Source organism: Ascidiella aspersa, chromosome 5 (assembly GCF_963924565.1).
Source record: "Ascidiella aspersa chromosome 5, kaAscAspe10.2, whole genome shotgun sequence".
NCBI classification, from domain to species: Eukaryota; Metazoa; Chordata; class Ascidiacea; order Phlebobranchia; family Ascidiidae; genus Ascidiella; species Ascidiella aspersa.
Genome location: NC_139451.1, coordinates 7,219,969 through 7,236,484, shown reverse-complemented (window position 1 = coordinate 7,236,484; position 16,516 = coordinate 7,219,969). Strand labels below are relative to the sequence as shown.

Below are 16,516 nucleotides of genomic sequence, written 5' to 3'. Positions count from 1 at the left end.
ATTCCTTTAATTTGCGAATTAGTGTTTATTAGTTTTGCCAACACTTGTCCAATGCAAATGTATAAATAGTATTGATAACGAAGAGCCCTGACGAACTCCTCTTTTCATTTTAATTTCGTCCGAATTTTTGCCATTTATTTCTATTTTACTAATTGTATTATTGTACAGAATGGAGACCCATTTGATTGTGTTTTGTTCTACTTTAAATTTAGAGAGAATTTGAAATATTAAATCGTGGTATGCCCTATCAAAAGCTTTTTCGAAATCTGTAATGAGTAATGCTTAATTTGAATTTTTTTCTTTACTGTATTCTATTGCCGAATTAATGTTGTAATGTATGCTTTTGGCGTGATTTTAAACCGCATTTCTGTGACGAGTCACTTAGGTCTTCTACTTGCGTCATTAGTCTGTTCGAAATTATTTTACTTAAAATCTTATAATCCGTGTTAAGAAGTTAAATGGGCCTCAAATTTTTGATAAAACTTAAATCACCTTTTTTTGGAATTAATTTAGTGATAGCCAATCTCATATTTTCGGTCACTTCTTTTCGAATAAAAACATTTATGTATAATTCGTTTAGGTCAAAAAGTAAATTTGATTGGAAAGTTTTATAGAATTCAACTCGTAAGTCCGTCAGAGCCAGAAGATAAATTGTCATTTCGTATTGCCAAAGTAATTTCATTTTTTCTTATAAAAGGGGAGGCTTCTTTCAATTCGTTAGGCGATTTGCAGTCGCTGATTTCCTAATTGTTCTAATATTGCGCGTTATTTTACTTTATTAATTTTGTTTTTTTCTCTCCAAAGATTGGAGTAAAATTTATGAATTATATCTTCGATTACTTCCGGTTCGGTAATAATTTGGCCTGTTTCTGTTTTAGTTGACAGATGATCCGGATCTGTTTTGATTTTATTTGTTTGCTCTAATTTGAAAAACTCTTTGCTCGGTTTTTCACTGTTGCCAATACTTTCGACTCTTGATCTAATTTTGTGACCTTGAAATTTTTTTATTTCTATTTTTTTAATTCGAGAATTATTTTTTGGTGCTCGGTGTTTAAATTTGGGTTAGCTAAAGAAAGAGAAACAGCTTATTTTTCAAGTTGTTTCTTTAAATGATTTTCATTTTTTCGTTCTTGTCGTATTTTGTACTGTGAAAATTTAATAGTGTGTTTTTTAATTCTTTTTTCAAGTTTTTCCCACCACAAAAATTTGTCTTCATGTGTATTTTCATATTTATAGTCTGTTATTAGATTTGCGATAGATTTACAATAAGATTTATCTTCTAAGAGCGAATTGTTGAATATTTAAGATTTTGATTTAATTGTAAGGAAATTGTTGGGGATTTGGTTTGATCTGAAAAAAATAATTAAGTTATGATATGCATTTTTTATTTTACTTATTAGAGATGTTGAAAGGTATATTCGATCGATCCTTGTGGCTGACCGAGAAGTGACTGACATGTGTATGTATGTTCAATTGCATTGGGATTAAGGTTTCTAAAGGCATCTATTAAATTATAGTTTATTTTTATGTTTTTCCAGTTGTTATTATTCTCAGACTGGACATTGTATCGATTTGGTCATAGATAAAATTGAAGTCTCCTAATAGGATTAAAATATCTGTGCCTAAATTCGTTATATAATTGGCAATTTGGTTTTGTTGGGATTTTCTTATATTTGCATTATGTGGATTAAAATATAAGTTTGAAGCGGTTGATGCTTTATTGCGAGATGCGTAGATCGAATAAGGGGGTCAGCGCAACACAACACTCGTTTATATAGCACGCTTCGCTAAGCGCGCGCCGACGCGGAGGTGGAAGGGCACTTACTTGAGCTCCAGTGTCCACTAAAAAGTTACGACCAGAAACCCGGCCCAAAGAAAAAATAGACTGAAAGTATTGCCGGCTGTCTTCGCTATCACAGGCAGTCGGCCTTGTCGTTTCCCTGAAAAGAACACGGTGGGCTGCATTGACGTGCGTCTGCTCCAAAGCGTCTATGGTAGAAACATATACCAGTAGTTTTGTCGCTGCTATTGCGAAATTGCTTACCGCGTTGCACCTTGCTCACAGCCAACTCGTTGTTGCTACTGCGAGAAAGCCATAAAATGTCTGCCTTCAGAGCCAATCGACGAAGAACTGTGGTATCTTCGCGAGCCAATACTAACCGGATATCCTCAGGCATGTGCTGCAAAAACAAATGTTCAAAAAGAAAACAAGAACGGTGGTCTCCAAGTAGGGCAAGCATCTCGTCCATTAAAACAGAGGGTTTCTTGTCGCCCAAAGGAGGCATGTTTAAAAGCTGCGCTGCTCGTTCCTGCTTGGAAAGCGTAAATGACTGCAGCAAGCGTTGCTTAATTGCGTCGTACTTGCCTTCGGCCGGCGGGCGCTCCAGCAGGTCAATTAAACGTGCTGCAGCAGTTCCTTGGTCGAGCGCAGAAACTATGTAATAGAACTTAGTTTTATCTTCGACAATTTTCTCAAACTGCGCCTCTACCTGCTGCAGACAAACACGTGGCTGTGTTGGCCAGAACGTAGGAAGCTTGATCGAAACGGCGTGTTCAGCTTCCATCTTCGACTTCAAAAGAACGTTTTAAAGTTGGGGGGTCACCAGTGAAGCGGTTGATGCTTTATTGCGCGAGATGCGTAGATCGAATAAGGGGGGTCAGCGCAACACAACACTCGATTATATTGCACAACACAAAAAAGGCATATTGCACGCTTCGCTAAGCGCGCGCCGAACCCTGTACGCCACACCCACAAGTTAATAATAATTATTTTTTTAATTTTGCCTTTGGTTAAAATGTTCCAGACAGTGAATTCGATTTTTCTGTATAATTTGGTGAGTAATCTGGTAATGCTGTGTTATATTTTTGTTTATGAGAAAGGCCGTTCCCGTACCTCTTAATTTTGGGGTGACTTGTATATAGGTACAAAAATTAAGGTTATTTGCTTGTGCCCAATTTTGTAAATTTTGATGATTATATTGATTTGTTTCTTGCTAGGCAAGGATGTCTAAATGATTAATTTTTAGAAATTTTTGAATTTGGTTTGTTTTTTTGGTGATTCCTTGTATGTTTAGTGTTGCTATATTAATAACACTTAAACGTGGAAAAGGGAAGAGTAAAGGAGAGGAGAAATTTAAGAAACTATGTTGTTCTGATCAGAGATTGTTTCTTTTATAGGAGAAGGCGATTTGGATTTGGTTTTCTTTTTCTTCTTCCTCTTTTTTCAGGGAATGTGGGACTTCTTGGGTACTAGATGCTTCCGGTTGTTGATCTGAGGATGATGGTGAACGTTTTTTCGTCGGTGGTTCTTGTTTGCTTTTCTTCTTCTATTTTCCGAAGAATTGCTTTCAGTTTCATTTCCTTGAGTTGTAGTTTCGTGTATCTCCGTTGCGTTGGAACGTCAACATGTCCCGATGCCGCAGACATATAATTTTCGTTTTCAGCAGAGGAGGAAGATTTGTACGAGTTGGTAGAAAAAAAAGACTGGAGTCTTTGGTTCCTGATACTTCCGGTTCTGTGCTTCCTGGGTGTTTCAGGTTTTGATTTAAAAAGCCAGATGGTTCTGTGTTTTGATTGACGTTTCCGGGTGATTTTAGGTTTTCGTTTGGGGTACCGGAGATGTTAAGGTTAAGGTTTTGGTTTGGGGTGACGGGGGATACAAGATTTTGGTTTGTTATATTTTCCATTGATAGTTCTTGATTAATGCTATTCTAGTGGCGGTGTATTTGTCTTTGTGAGATAGAGTCGAGGTTTGACCATGTTCTTTTATATAATTGGAGAAAAAGAAAGACTTTTGGCTTAGGTTGAGTGGTTGGTCGGTCTTTGTAGGGTGATTTTTTTTAGAGTCCACCTTGATATTGAGCGTCTTGGTAAGGACGTGGCGCTATATGTAAACAAAAATGGCAAAAGGGCTTCGCCGTCGAAGTGTTGGCCTCTAACGGCAGAACAATTAATGCTAATCAACTACGTCACACAAGTGAGGTAATCGAAGGACTTTAAAGAAAAGCGACACAAAAACAGTACTCAAAGATTTTTAAGGCGCAAAAGAGTTAGGTAATCCCAATAAAGAGAGGCTTATGGCCAGGGAACGGTTATGCGAAGTCGATAAAGTATATAATACAATAATATAAGTAAGCGACACACTGCAACCTTCCTTGGCTCCGCCCCCTAACGCCGACAATAAAGCGAGTAAACTACTTGACTGAAAAGCTGTACATTATCAGTCTGTAGCGAATTTCCGATAATTTCCTTTAAACTTTTGAACAAATATTTATTTTCGAGGGTGCGATGAGACACACGGCATTTCTATTGTGAACTTGGCAAAAAAATTAGTTCGTGGAGGCCATGGCTATAGAGAACCGGGAAATGTTTCTTCAGCAAAGATGATATACAAATCATTGATAAAAAGTTATTGTGGTGCTTAACTGTGTGAAAAGCATCCCTCGTCAGCAGTGTTAGTAGTACCGCATTACTGGCAGTAGTAACTTTGTATTCTTTGAAATCGTTTTTCGTTTGCATTGTAACCAGCACCTCATTAACATCTTCCAAGTTTACCTGTGTATAATATCTTCGCTATTTTCGTCATTAACGTGGTCAAACTTTTCTAGTTCTTTTTGGTCAATTGCAAAAAACAACGCCACATTCCAAAGGTAATAATAATTCAGCTTTTTTGAACGATTTTTTTATGGCTGATTCCGATATCGAATCCCAAGCACGGTTAACATAGTTTGCTGCATCCAGCAGATGAGCAGGTTTGCCATCAACACCCGCTGCCTCTCTGGGTAACCTTTTTGCTTGTTCTTCCTTGCGTTCCTTTTTTTTAGTAGAGCAATTATTGAGCTAGCCCAGTGTTTCCCAACCATTTTGACACTAGTGCCCCCCTTGGGCTCAATATTATTTCATATCGCCCCCCTCATCTTGCTTTACAGTAAAGTATTATATTAATCGTTGCCTAACATCATATTGTCTTTTTCGTTTCGATAAGCTGTCAGTCAATGTCATTACCAGGAAAAATTCAACTTTCTGCACCAATACTTTAAATCAGGGGTCGGCAAACTTTTTTTGTCACGGGCACCAATCAAACTCATAAAAGGTCTCTGTGGGGCGAACAAAATGTTGACTAAAAATTGTGTTATTGGAATGTTAGAACAACGTACATATGAAAAGTGTAATAAAGCTAGTTTGAGGAAACTCGTAACCTTAGTGTTTATAGATAGTGTAATAAGTCCTGGCGCACCTGGCGAGCGAAGCGACCGCGATTTTTGGGGGGTTTATCAACATTTCTTTCAAATTTTGTGCTAGTATTGATTACATTGCCGCGTGTCTAGTTGTCAAAGAGGTGGCGGGCCGTAAAACTGTGAAACGCAACAACAACCAACAACTTTACATAAGAAAGTCAATTATTACGTAACAATGGTCGGGAAACTAGTACAAGTTCGCAGTACGAAAGTTGCTAAAGTTAACTAACTACAGTTGCTGTTTGTTACTAATTTTATGTGAACTTTTTATAAAATTTACCCTATAAGTACTTTTATGTAACACCCCTTTATGTGCATTCAGCGCCCCCCAAATTAGAAACAGACCCAAAACGCCCCCTTGTAGCTCCCAACGCCCACGTTGGGAACCTCTGGTCTAGCCCATAAAAGCTAAGAAGAACATCCTTACACTGTTAAAAATATTGGGTACTTCATTGAAAAAGTTTTGGGTAGTGCAACAGTTTACCCCGAAACAGGGCCAAAATATTTGGGTACCCTTAAAACCTACCTTAAATCACCTTTTTACCCAAGTAGAAAATTGGGTAGCGTGTTTTTCATAAGAAATTTCCCTTTTTTGTTGGGTAAAAAAACATGCTACCCAATTGGAAGAAAATGTCTTTTTGGGTAGTAAGATTTCATACCCAATTATTCATGGAACGTTTCTACCCAAAACAGGAAAATTGGGTATTAATCACAAGTATCCAATTCCAATTCGAGACATAACACCCTAAAAGAATTAGGTATGAGCTTTTATACCCAAAACGCATGTACCCAAAATCGGTGAATTGGGTAAGGTTAACAAATACCTAATTAACAAAATGGGTACTCTTAACTTCCTAAAAACAGTGGTTTCAGCTTAGCATAAAACAAGACTCCAAAGCAAATTTTAAAACGTACAGTTTGGTTTATTTACAAAATCAAGTCAACTTAAATACACAAAAATCGGTGAATTGGGTAAAGTTAACAAATACCTAATTAACAAATTGGGTACTTATGACTTCCTAAAAATTAAATACACACAAGCAGACGGTTTCAAGGATTCTAACCTAAATTTTGGACAAACAAATTCCTCAAATGAACCAAATGGGGATACTATACATAAAGGGCGAGGAAAAAAATAATGGTTACTCCATTCAGTTTGGGTAGTGCATGAGTTTACCCCGGGCAAAATAATTTGGGTACCCTAAAAAACAACCCAAGTAGAATTATTCAATATATTTTTGATTTTTTCTTGGGTAAAAAAACATGCTACCCAATTAAAGAAAAATATATTATTGGGTAGTAGGATTTTATACCCAAATTCAGAGCCGAGATTTGTACCCAAAATAAATAAATTAGGTATAGTCAACATGTACCCAAATAATATCGGTAGAATGTTGGGTAAGGAATGTTCACATAATTGGGTTTGGGAACTTTGGGTATTCATAGATTTAACCCAAAACAAACTTGGGTAAAGTTTAGCACCGGGTATAAAAAACAAATCAATGGATCATACATTTTATTGTTCGTCGTAATGATCAACACAAAACTTGTTCGATAGTGGTTATGTTAGAAATATAACTAGTTATGACAGTGATTAATGCGACTGTTTTAAGATGAAAAATCGGCGGACCATAACGTCCTATTTCACTTGTTAATCTAGTATTAGGCATACCGTTATAAGTTAGTTCAGTAGCTTAGAGCCTAACATACATTAAATACTCCAGTTTGTTATATAACGCTTATTAGGTGTACAAATATTTAAATAACGGCAAATTGGTGCGTCGATTTTAAATTTTGAAAGTCGGCGCGAGACGTCACACTCCGTTAAGCGAGAGGCATTCTTTCGTCAAGCGCGCGTCTAAAAACGCCTTTGTCTCGCCAAGCGTGCGTCTAAAAGTTTGTTTGCAAACCACATAAGTTATGTGTATGTAAGAAGTGTGATAAACATCAGCCAGTTGCAGTTATCGTGTTCTCAACTTTAGGAAGGTGGATATGTCTAGGTCAAGCCTTTTATGGTAAGTTAAAACATTACTGTTTTTTATTTAATTTATATGTCAACACTTTTGTTGAAAAAGAAACAAGAAAATATACCCCACTGATATTTACTACTTTACCTTTTTTGGTGATCTTATTGTTGGACCCAGTCAAGTTCACACCAAAAACTTGTAGGTTAAGCAATGTTAATAAATAATTAATATAATACTATTTGACCCCCACCCTTATCCAAATAAAAAGACAATTTCTCTTTTGTTAAATCATTTATTTTAGTTTTTATTTTCATCTTTCAGCAATCCCACTCAGTGGATAAGAGTTACAAAAAGCCATTAGAGGTACAAAATTAAGATTTGCAATATTTTGCTATTTTATATGGTAATAATTGTCAATGTTGTTTTTAGATATTACCTTTATTTGTACAAGTGTGCTTTATATAGTAAAATGCTTTACATGAGGCAATTTTGTTTACCTAAATAGTTTTGTAACATTAACTATTGCACTTATTGGAACTATAGGTTACTGATAAACCAAATTCCATTAGTATCGGTACTTCTCATCATATTAATTTATGCACTTTGCCATGTTTTTCGATCCACTGTAGTGTTTTCTAATTTGAAGTTAAATTTCTGAGAAAATTTTACATTAAAAATCACTAAAGAGTCTTTCCTGTAAATGCACTTATAAATTTGTTTTGCTCATTTTAATATAGTAATGACGTAATTTGTTATTGGATCAGATCCCGGTACATTTTGCCTAAATTTTCTTGTATTAGACATTCCTAATTTTAAATATAAAAACACAAAAAGTGATATTATTTTAAAGTATAGGCACATACAGACTACGGCACTATAATTTCTTTTTAACTTCGGATTATTATCAGCACTGTCCACCCACTATGCTTAACAACAGACCGTATCTGGTCAGGTGAAGCAAATTAACCAAAAAAAACAAAGAAACTATTCTCCTGGGAAGAAATATGTTTATAGCTTCTGTTAAAAGTAATAATATAACTCCAAACAATAAAGACTAATGTTGCCTAAAATTGATACTGTTAACATTACTTATTTTATAATTCATATATGTTTACCCAGCTAACAATTTGACGTCGCAGCGACGTAGATTTTTGGTTTAAGTTTGGTCGATAAGACGTTGCAACCAACGTTATTTCTACGTAAAAACGTCGACACTTTACGACCTAGATGCGACGTTGTGCAACTACGTTGTTTATACGTTCATCATAAACGTTATTTTTACGTAGAAGTGTCTACTCCAGACGACGTAGATTCAACGTTGCAAATTACGATGTTCAGCGACGTTATTTATACGTTTATCATGAACGTTATTTTCACGTAAAAGCGTCGACACTTTACGACCTAGATGCGACGTTGTGCAACTACGTTATTTATACGTTTATCATGAACGTTGTTTTTACGTAGAAGTGTCTATTCCAGACGACGTAGATTAGACGATTTAGACGTTGCAAATTACGATGTTCAGCGACGTTATTTATAAGTTTATCACAGACGTTATTTCTACGTAAAAATGTGTGATCCGGACAAAGTTCATGCGACGTTGGAAACTACGTTGTAAAACTAGGTTATTAAAAGCGTTCACATTGTTATTTTTGCGTAATAGTTTGGACTCCATGCCCTACAAATTACGTTTGCAATGGAGTTACAAATTACGTTCGCAACTACGGTATAATGCGCAAAAAAGAAACATAATAACGATGTTTTGCACTTTTAAAACACTTATACTTGTTGTAACATATCTGACTGTAATTATTTACACTTGCAAATTCTTACTAAATCTTCTAAACAATTACCATCCAGGAAAATATAGAAATAATATAGTATTGAAGTAAAACAAACACGGCAGTATAAAAATGTTGACAATAAAGAACTGTAAAAAAGACAAGAAAACTGAGAAAATTGGTCTGTGGACCTGCAAAACACACAAATTTTATAGTGTTACTTAAATTGCTCTATTACACTAACACAGTCTAAAAGACAAAATTGAAAAAGTTTTGCATTTCACAGACTATGTGTAAAACAATGCACATTAAAACAGGAAAGTAACGTTAACAGCAACAACGTATTGAAAAAATAAGAACAATACAAATCCAGCGGTGTAAAATGAAAATCCAGCAGTTTAATCCGAATCTGAATGCATGTGTGATACATCGAGAGAGCTGTTGGCAAATAATATAAAAATTAGGGAATAGGGAAGTGACTGCTAGGGCTATAGGGTCAAACAGGGGAATATATACCTTATAAAAATGGCTCATGTGTTTGTCAAGCTAAGGAAAACCCCATCCAACTTTCATCTGTTTAAGCTGCATTAACTGGGAAATGTGATTAATGACTACAAACATAACTTTTAACTTTATTTACCTTATGAAACCAAATCGAAATGAGCAAAGCCAAAAAAACTAATTGCAATGATTTACGTGCTTCTACATGGTACAATAAATGCCCAATTGGTTGCCTTAAACAAAACATTTAAAACAACCTGATAGTTATTTCATGTTTTTGATTTTTTTATTATGTCAGCAAAGTGTTTTGTGATTAATTGTTCTCACTATTAGTAATATTATGATCCAGACGTTTGGAATCCTAACACAATTCAACCATAGTTTCAAAATTTAGATGTGCCATTTACTAATTTAGCCAAGCACAGAAATTTTATATCACTGTTAATGTATTTTCTTGTGCAACCTGAATTTGTTTGGTAAAATTTAGGATCAAGAATTTTTATCTCATTTTTTTGCCAATAATAACATTTAATAATGAATATTAGTATTTTTTACATTTTTTTAACTTTGTTTTTATATTAAAAAAATATAGACCATTCTTAGTACTAGTCTATGGTATAATTTTTTCCCAATAATTCTGTCATATTATGTTTATTTTGCCTTTACTTATTGTGTGATAGCGTTTTGTGCTGTGTAGCTTCTGGTCCACAGAATGCAGACTGGTCAGAAATATATAAAATTAAAATTCTGGTGACATTGTATAACTATCACTGGTAGGTTTTGAAAAAAATTGCTGCCCAAATAAAGAAATTTAAATGCAGCCAGGATACATTTTAAAGTCTTTGTTGTTAGCATCTAGGGCAATTGCAAGCATAAAACAAAACAGCAAGAGTCAAATAAATATAATAATTAACAAAAATCTTGAAAATATTAATCACTAATTTACCTGTAAATATTGATGAGCAGCCAAGTTCATGAGGAATATCTTTAACGTGTACCCTTTTTCAAATCCCACCTTGAACTTTTAATCAAGCCTTTAGTCGAGATCTTCAGTAATCAATTTTCAAGTGTTCATTTGGGGTTTTATGCACACCCAAGGTATTTACGCTGGCATGATACAAAGATCAAGATTTGCATTAAAATTGTCTAAAAAGTTTGGGTGTTCACTCGCTGCAGAATGCAATTGGGCGCTGGTCTAGAATCCTACCACATTGATTAAATCAACGCACAATATTTGGGTTAAGGTGCGAGTTAGCGTTTGGGTGAGGGTGGGTCAAGTATTATTATATATATTATTTAATACTTGACCCACCCTAATCCAAAATGCTAACCCGCACCCTAACCGAAATATTGTGCACTGTGGTAGGATTCTAGACCAGTGCCTGCAATTGCCCACAGAGGTAATAGAGCTTGTTTTTCTATGTTAGATGAAAATTAGTGGAGGCTTTAAAGTCATTTATTCAGTAAATTATTTTTTTTCCTACTTAAAATATAAGTTATAAATAAAACTACAAATACAGCTTAGACTATTTAACCTGAAAATATATTTGATAACAAAGCCTAATCTTCATGGTTTAAGGAAAACAACCTAAATATCTAACAAGCAGTCCTTAACGCTGAGCTGCCAAAACTTATTTTGAATTCCAATGTCCCGATAGCAAATGTTCAAACTGGACTGTGATGTCATCCGCATATTGGCCAATCACGAGTTTACGCGCCGTTCGAAAACCGCGAAAAAAAAGCAGCAGGGAGCGACATTCTTGTCTATCCAGGAAACTGCGTCTATAGCGGTCGCTGCGCTAAGTACTTTTTTATGCGATTTGTTTCATGTAAAGACAATGTTACCCTTACTAAAATGCTATCTTAAATTAAGTCACATCTCTATTTTATGTAAGCATAACTAAGTATACTTCTTTACATTTTCTAAAAAAGTTAATCAAAACACATTACAGAAAAAAACAAATATTTTGTACTTAGGCTACATAATCCCGAGGCATTCCTTAAAAGAGAGCATTTCTATTTAACGAAAATTAAAACTTGGAAAGTTAGTTTTGACGTCGGCAAACAACGTTTTTTATACGACACGTATGACATTTTGATTCGATTGTACTTCAGCTCAGTCGAAAAAACTGTCTATGACACGGAAATTCGTCTAAAATCAGTTACCTTCAACGTAAGTAGGCTAATTGATGTTGTTTCTACCTCACGTTTAACGTTTTAATAGGGTTCCTTTGACGTTTGTATCAACGCTAAACAATATTAATGAAATGTTTTAATTTATGTATAAAATAGTCTAAAACAAGTTGACCTCGATGTCAGGTATATACCTTGTTGTATACGTCACGTTTAACGTTTTAATCCGGTTGCATTGTGGTTTGCCGTAACCTTCGAAATAACTACGATCATTCAAGATGTTGCAAATTTGGTCGCGTTTTAGTTTTTCGTAATGTCAAGAAATAAAGTTATTGGAACTTCTGAAAATAGCATTTAAAATGGTTTCAAATAAGTTATCTTCAGCGACAGTTATCATTACTTTTTGCATATACGCCACGTATGATGTTTTGAATTGGTTATATTGAAGATTGTAATAACGTTGAAAAATAACGTTATATTAACGTTAAAAATGACGTATAAAATAGTCTAATTCTAAACACAAGTAAGCTTCGATGTCAGTATTTACCGTAGTTTTTACGTCACGTGAAGTTCTAATTAGATTGCATTGTTGTTAGTTACAAACCAAAAAATAACGTTGTTAAAACGCTTAAAATCACGTCCAAAAAGCTGTCAAAGAAGTTAGCTTTGACCTTAGAATTCAACGTCATTTATACTTCACGCGTGACGTTGTCAGTTACTTGGATCTTAGTTTGTCGCAACGTCAAGAAATAGCGTTATTAAAACGTTTAAAATTACATCCAAAACGGTCTTAAATAAGTTAGCTTTGACGTCAGAAATCACCGTTGATTGTACGTCACGTATGATTTCCTAAATTGGGTCCATTGTGGTTTCTCACGACAACGTATGAAATGAAATCAAGTTTACTTTGACGTGAGTAATTAACGTTGCATGTACGTCACCTATGACGTTCTAAATTGGTTACATTAAGGTTTGTAATAAGGTTGAGAAATGACGTTATTAAAACGTTAGAAATGATGTATAAAATAGTCATAAAAGAATTATCCTTGTTACAAAAGGTAACGTTGTTGTTACGTCACGTTTTACGTTTTAATTATATAACATTGTAGTTAGTCAAAACGGTAAAATGACGTTATTATAACGCTTAAAATGGCGTCCTGGTCTCCAATAAATTAGCTTTGATGTCAGAATTTAATGTTGTTTGTACGTCACGTATCACGTTGTAAATTAGTTACATCAATGGTGGTCACAAAGTTTAAAAATAATGTTACAAACCGTTCGCTCTGACGTACAAAATAGCCCAAAACAAGTTATTAGCCTCGAAGTAATTAATTAACCTTGTTTGTACGTCACTTTGACGTTATAATCAGGTTACTTTGTGGTGCGCCACAATTTTTTTAAAGAATACCATTGAATTGAAAAAAACGTTTAAACGACGTCAAAAGTGGCTGAAAAGACGTTAGTTTTGACGTCAGTAAACAACGTTTTTTGTACGTGATTTATGACGTTTTAAAATAAATTGCATTTGGTTTGTTTCAACGTTACGAAAGAACGTTAATCAAACGTTTGAAGTTACGTTAAAATTTGTCTATAACAAGTTAATTGTGACGTCAGAAATGAACGTGAATTCTACGTCACGTATGACGTTCTAAGCTGGTTGCGCTATAGTTTTACGGAACGTTAAATATACAGCGTTAATTAAACGTGTAAAAGACGTCTAAACCGGTCTAAAAATGTTAGATTTTACGTCAGTAATAAACGTTATTTGCGTGTCACCTATGACGTTGTAAATTTGTTTCATTGTGGTTCGTCGCAACGTTAAAAAATAACGTTCAACAAACGTTCGAAGTGACGTCCAAAATGATGTAAAACATGTTAAGATCAACGTCTGTAATCAACGTTGTTTGTACGTTACAAATGACGTTGAAATTTGGTCGCATTGCGGTTTTTCTTAACGTTAATTTTGACGTTAGTGCAACGTTTTACATTACGTTTTGATAACACGGCCTCGACGTATTTTCTTAACGTTCGTTTGGACACATTCCCACAACGTTTACTTAGTTTAAAAAAAATATCCGAACGTCGAAAAAACGTTGTGTGTTAGCTGGGTAGTTGTCTAAGATCACAAAACTTAGTTTGCATTAAGTGAAGGACATATTTTGTTTTTGTAGAAAAAGACAACCACATATCATGTTACGAGGGCTGTCCAGGACTCCCAAAAATAACCATTTATAGCAGTGTTTGTCAGTGCAGAAAAAAACTACTGTTGTAAAAATCTAACCCCACTTCTGTATATACCATTGTGTGTTTAATATGAGTGATGTCCCCACATGTACGTTTAGCCCTTCATTTTTTATAGTCTTTTTGGTGAAACGTTGTGATACGTTGATTATAATTATTGTTTGCAAAATAATGCTATTTTCATTGTAATTTTAAAGTATTTTTCCTTATGTTGTTTTTTCTTTTGTATTTTTATTTGTCAAGTTCCATTTGTTACAACAGCGTTCTTTCTAATTACACTTTCTTATTTGCTTCTTAGAAATTGTGGTGAACGCAAAATTATTTGGGTGAATTCTTTTTCTACCCAACAATGTTGAATTTCTCGACAAATCTACCTTGAATATTATGTATGGCACGAACTAAAATTACCCAATATAGCATTTGGGTGGAACAAAGCGATACCAAAAAAATATTTATTGGGAATCCCCACGAGCGTACCCAGAAAATTGAAGTGGGTACAACCTAATATTACCTAAGAATACCATTTGGGTGGAACAATGCGATATACCCAAAAATATTTATTGGGAATTCCCACGAGCGTACCCAGGAAATTACATTAGGTACAGGCGCTTATGTTTTACCCATGTAATTTAGGTAAAATAATGTGATACCCAATAATTTAGATTAGGTAGATATCAGTGGTACCCAAGGTATTTTGGGTAATCCCCACGAGCGTACCCTGTTTGACAAAAAAGTACCCAATGATTTTGGGTATAGAATACCCAATTTTGCTAACAGTGTAAGATACAGGTACCACCTGTTTTGTACCTTTTCTTTAATGCTGCAATGCCCATATCGCATGGTTGTTTCCAGCTAGTGCAGTTGGGAGGGAAAAATGCCACCTTAACGTTGTTTCTTTCAAAAGCAGAAAAACGACCTGGAGCATGTCCATTAACAATAGAACCCGTCGACCTGTTCTCCTCTTCACTTCAGGATAAAACACCTCCTTAAACCATTTCCAACATGTGTCGACATCCATCCATCCATGCTTTGCCCTGACTCAGATACTTTAAAGGTTATTCTCGGTTCCTGATACAAGCCGGAAATTTTGGTTTCCCAAATAATAATGCTCAAGTAACTCTCTGAGTTCCTGTGGCATTTGCATCAACAACCAGTGACAATCGTTCTTTGGCTTTCTTTTTTTCCCCGAGTAGTGCTGACATCTTTAGATGGCATGAGCAAGGTGTATCTAGGCAGGAGCCGAAAAAACAAGCCAGTTTCATCATCTATGTTATTGACATTCTCGGGAACATACTGGGCGATAGTAGCATACAAATCATTTGAGGCAGCTAGTAGCTCAGGGTTTTCTGTATCAGTGCTCCTTCACCGTGAAGAAGAACGTTTTGCAATCCTTTTCGAGCTCTGAATCGGCTAAAGCCACTGCCAAGGCGCCTTAAAGTCATTCCTTGCTTTTAAAATCGGTGGAACCGGAAGACTTGCGCGGCGCATGTCCAGAGATACAGCATATCTTCTAGTTCCGAAAATCGACCAACAGATTCTCGAAATTTCGTTCTTTCAAATTCCTCTGACAGCAGAGCAGATCACACCTTTCGGATAGCTTTTTCATCTACATTGGACTTTCGTGCAAGACTTCTCTTCTCTTACTAGGGTGGCCTGGATCACTCAATACAGTAGTAATAATTTCTACTTGCCTTTTCCTGACATTTTGTGCCGTAAAATTGCAGCTTTATATAGGCTACTACCGTAGCACCCTCATTTCACACGTTATAAAATCTAATTGACCGTTGGAGTACCGGCCAGAATTCATAACAAACAAAAAACATTTGCTTATTTTACCCATATGTTGTTTGCATCGAATGTAAATATATTTAGGTACACCGAATGTCGTCGTGAAGTCCTCTACCAAACCTGAAACTACCTGGCGAACCGAGCAAGGCGGATTCCAAACCACTATGTGCTGCGCAAAACGTACATCTTTCTATCCTATAAACCTCCAGTCAAACAAAACCATCGGCTACCTCGGTATTTATTCAAACATTGAAGGAGGTCGTAATTTCAATTTCCACCCAGACCAGCAAGCAAAGTTACATGTCCCCTGCATCCAAACCATAGATCCGCCTTAAGTCAATTCCAACCCAAACGAACCTGTAGCAGATTCTTTGGAACTCAGCTTGCCGACTGAATCGCTCATGCTTTCATTTTAATTTCCCGTCGCGTGTTGTAATTTCGTTGTTCGATTGTCGAATTCCTAAGTCGTGTTATGTGTCGCGTTTTCTAACGAATTAGTAATTACTTACAGCAGGCCGATGGCTATATAAGAAATGTTGTAAATCGGTAATTCAACAGTCCATTGTGGAGTCCAGATCGCGTACGTTATACGGAGGTAATTATTGTACGTATATCGCAAGTACCTGTAAGTACTGTTTGTCGTTTGTTTGTTTATTTGCAATTGTGGCTGCCAATTACTTCGAATTTTTTTAATAAAATAGCTTTGCTAAAAAAAACCTAATTTATGTGTTTCTCTTCGATTTAGCAACCAATATGGGTGGCAGGCTTGCAGCTTTTGATACGCGCGGGGAAAATTTTGTGCAATTTCGTTTAGTTAAAACAGTTAAAAATATTGAGCATGCTGGCCTTGTGTACAGTTTGCGGGTAG

At 35.4% G+C, this 16,516-nt stretch overlaps 1 protein-coding gene across 1 annotated transcript; it reads right to left on the bottom strand.

Annotated features, from left to right (window-relative positions):
* Nucleotides 1-1,913: 1,913 nt before the first annotated feature.
* LOC146141667 (uncharacterized) lies at nucleotides 1,914-2,564 on the bottom strand. Its single transcript, XM_083389985.1, has one exon. It carries the CDS (start codon nucleotides 2,562-2,564, stop codon nucleotides 1,914-1,916), a length of 651 nt encoding a protein of 216 aa, XP_083246111.1.
* Between the last annotated feature and the right edge of the window lie 13,952 nt (nucleotides 2,565-16,516).